This window comes from Primulina huaijiensis, chromosome 15 (genome assembly GCF_012295235.1).
Source record: "Primulina huaijiensis isolate GDHJ02 chromosome 15, ASM1229523v2, whole genome shotgun sequence".
In the NCBI taxonomy this organism is placed as follows: domain Eukaryota; kingdom Viridiplantae; phylum Streptophyta; class Magnoliopsida; order Lamiales; family Gesneriaceae; genus Primulina; species Primulina huaijiensis.
Genome location: NC_133320.1, coordinates 17,696,053 through 17,700,037, shown reverse-complemented (window position 1 = coordinate 17,700,037; position 3,985 = coordinate 17,696,053). Strand labels below are relative to the sequence as shown.

At 39.1% G+C, this 3,985-nt stretch overlaps 1 protein-coding gene across 3 annotated transcripts; it reads left to right on the top strand.

The window, feature by feature from the left end:
• Window positions 1-3,070, top strand: LOC140960447 (protein FAR1-RELATED SEQUENCE 8-like). 3 transcript variants are annotated; one of them, XM_073418716.1, is made up of 2 exons: window positions 1-156; window positions 661-3,070. In XM_073418716.1, exons 1-2 carry the CDS (start codon window positions 82-84, stop codon window positions 2,896-2,898), a joined length of 2,313 nt encoding a protein of 770 aa, XP_073274817.1. In that variant the 5' UTR covers window positions 1-81; the 3' UTR covers window positions 2,899-3,070. The 3 variants fall into 3 exon arrangements, with proteins under 3 accessions (XP_073274817.1, XP_073274818.1, XP_073274819.1); XM_073418717.1 differs by having other exon boundaries at window positions 95-205; XM_073418718.1 differs by lacking the exon at window positions 1-156 and adding an exon at window positions 224-370.
• The last annotated feature ends 915 nt before the right edge of the window (window positions 3,071-3,985 follow it).

The following is a 3,985-nucleotide window of genomic DNA, read 5'->3' as shown; positions in this document are numbered from 1 at the left end:
CTCAAAAAATACAAAATAAAGGTAAGGGTGAAGCTATCCTCACAGGCTTTGACGCAACATCGCGCGACACTCCTTCACAGCATGGCGGACGACGCCGTTTTCTCACCAGCCGACGCTGCCATCCCTCCGAATCCGGATCCCGGCATCGAACTCAACGTAAGCGCCTCCCGAATTTCCATTCCCCGGCGCCTTTACGTAGTAATCAGTGCGCCTCCTTATTGTATTTAGCATCACTCGCGATCAATTCCTAATTTAGCCCCATTTTTATAATATTTTCCGCCAAATTTTCGGAAAAAATGGTTGCCGTTTTTCCATTTGAAATCTGTTAACTGAATTGCGACATTGAACGTCCAGCGAAAGCTGAAGTTGAGTGACTTAAAAACAGAGTCATGATTTCTCTGTAAATTTTTGCCATTGTATGTGCTTTTGTTATCATTATATAAATAGTTTATATTTTAAGGTATTTCGAATTTACCTTGTAATTTTGATGTTTACGATTACATGGGCTTCAAGGATGATCGATAAATCTTTACCAAACTAGAAATTGGCAGTATTTTTTGTTGCACGAAGAATTTTCATTTAATGAATTCTTTGCACTTTTTGGTGTATCTTCGTTCCTGTTTGTATGCTTTTGTGATTTTTTCTTGTATTTCGCTCTAGGTGGATGGAGATGAAGAGGGTGATGAACTGGTAGATGATGAAGGTGAAGCTGACTTCGAGTTTGAGACCAATGATCTTGAGCATGAGGACAACCAAATGCTTGGAGCTAGAAGCAATGATCTTAAAAATTCCATTCAGCGAGTGTTTGACATCGAAAGAAATGACCTTGGCGATGATGGAGGGAAAATTCTTAGTATTGACGGTGGACACATGCTTGAATTTGGAAAAAATGGTCATGAGAGCAACAGTGTGCAAATTATGGAGGTTCCGGGCAGTGACCACAATAGCAGGGGCAATCAATTTCCTGAGATTCACGGGAATGGTAATCCCGTTATAATAGATGATGGTACTGGGGGTAAGTCTTGTCTCCCTCCTGCCGTGGGGATGGAGTTTGAGTCGTATGATGATGCTTATAACTATTACAACTGCTATTCCAAGGAACTTGGATTTGGTATTAGAGTCAAATCTTCATGGACAAAGCGAAGCAGCAAAGAGAAGCGTGGGGCAGTTCTGTGTTGTAATTGCGAAGGTTTTAAGGCAATGAAAGAAGCAAGCACTCGAAGAAAGGAGACGAGGACTGGATGCCCAGCAATGATTAGGCTGAGATTACTGGAATCGAACAGATGGAGGTTTGATGAAGTTAAAACAGAACACAATCATTTGCTGGACCATGAAAGAGCTCAAAACTCCAGGTCACATAAGAAGATTGATGCAGGAGCCAAAAGGAAGTTGGAGTCCACTGTTAACATAGAAGTGCAAACAATCAAGGTATATCAAACTTTTTGCGCAGATGCAGTGAGTTATCAAAGCTCAAATGAAAAAGAAATTAGCAATCATGTACAGCAGGCAACACACTTAAAACTCAGAGGCGGCGACGTGCTTGCTCTTTATGAATATTTTCATCGGGCGCAACTTGTTGACCCAAACTTTTTCTATGTCATGGATTTAAGCGATGAAGGTTGTTTAAAGAACGTGTTTTGGATCAGTTCTAGGTCTAGGGCTGCCTATAGTTATTTTGGTGATGTCGTCGTAGTTGACACAACATATCTTTCGAGAACATATATCGTCCCGCTTTTGACGGTCACTGGATTAAATCACCACGGTCAGTCCGTATTGCTGGGTTGTGGTTTTGTTGTGAATGAAACTATGGAGACGTATATTTGGTTGATGCGAGCCTGGCTTACATGTGTTTTAGGACGACCTCCACAAACTATAATTACAGACAAGAGTAAGGCATTGTGTGGTGCAATCTCTGTAGTTTTTCCAAGGGCTAACCACCGTCTTTGTCTACATAATGTGATGCAGTACATTCTTGAAAAAGTAGGAGAAATGAGGGAGTCAGTTCTAATCCAGACATTACTAAACAGAGCAGTGTACAGCTCAATGAAAGTAGAAGATTTTGAAATGGCGTGGGAGGAGATGATCCAGCATTGTTCTATCAAGGATCGTGAATGGCTTCGAACTTTATACGAAGATCGAGAACGATGGGTTCCAGTTTATTTGAAAGATACTTTCTTTGCCGGAATATATACTTCACAACCAGGTGAATACATGTCTCCCTTTTTCCACGGTCATTTACATGAGCAAACCACTTGGACTGAATTCTTTAATTTTTACGAGTTAGTTCAACAAAATAAAATTCATCAGGAATCTCTGAACGATTTAGAGTCAAGAGACTTTAGACCAGTGTTGAGAACTAGTTACAGCTACGAATTGCAGCTTTCTGAAGTGTATACCAAAGATATATTCTTGAGATTCCAAGAAGAGGTGGTGTTGATGGCTAATTGTTGCATTGTAACTCAAATCCATGCTAACGGGGCAGTTATCACCTATATGGTTGAGGAACGGAATACCGAAGGAGATTCCCAAGAATCAAGAAATTTTGAGGTTATGTTCGATAAAGTAGGTCTAGAGGTTCGTTGTATCTGTAGTTGCTTCAACTTCCGAGGATACCTGTGCCGACATGCCTTAACTGTCCTCAACCACAACGGGGTTGAAGAAATCCCGAGCACGTACATTTTAACTCGGTGGAGAAAAGATTTGAAACGAATGTACGCTCGCGATCTCGGATCTAACACCATTGACATTACTAACCCTGTTCAGTGGTATGATCACCTTTCTAGACGAGCAATGCAAGTTGTTGCAGAAGGGATCACAACTCAAGAGCGTTACATGGTTGCTAGGCAAGCATTAAGGGATTCGTTGAATAAGGTTCGTCTGGCAGACAAGCATGTATGATGACGATGTAAGTAGATTCGAAGAATTCATTCATACTTCGCCTTTTAACCAATTCATACAACATTTCAGACATGTTACTGTGCAGTTGGAAAATTTGAAGAGAAGTGTAGTTATGTAAACTGTAGTGTATTTGTTGAATGAATTTGATATATAGTAATAATGATATCTGAAAATTGAGCCAATTACTAAAACCCATATTTTTTCGTAGATATTGAGCATCCAACTTTGGATTCTTGATAAAAAAAAAATAAAATAAAATAAAATTGTACACCAATAATATAATGCACTTGGTCAATGTGGATTAGTCTGGTTTGCTCGGCCGTATTGGAAAAGTGTAGTCTAGATCTGAAAAGAGGAAAACTAATTTAGTTATTTAGGAATTGATCCCGGGCTTATGCAAATCAAACTGACTCATTTCAAAATATATATGAGGCTGATGGAGTCACATTGGAGAACTTCTCCTTCTGTGGGAAAACCATGGGATCATCGTCCCAATTCAATGGTCAGCAATACATAGGAGAAGTTCTCACGGTGTATCACAAAATTTACCATCGCCCACATACAAAGCATCAATCATCCTAAAATAGTTGAGCATTTGCTGACAAACCCATTGCGCGGTGGCGTGATCAATCACAACTGCATGCATATTTCCTTACATGAGCCCCATGCATGAGCTATTTCGGACCTAATTTCTCAAAGAATCGCAAATAGCTGTGGAGAACGCTTACTTTTTGAAAAATTTCACATTATTTTCTAAAAATATTCAATACTAGCAACCAACCCTACTTGGTTAATTAATGCGGTATGACCGTAACTAGGAGTGTAAAATAACCGAATCGAAACGACTATCAGTAAAAATTTAAGTAATTCGAATTAAGTATATTCGAGTTCGATTCAAAACTTGAAAATTTTAAATTCTTTTCTCAAGTTTGGCTCGAAATGTTCGTACTTATTCGCGAGCTATTTAAACTATTGATGTGTATATATTGAATATAAAATTATATAATATTAGTAAAATTTCAAGGGTCGCGAACTATCGAACATAATAATTTTAGCTCGAGTTCGGGTCGGACAAATGTTCGAACAT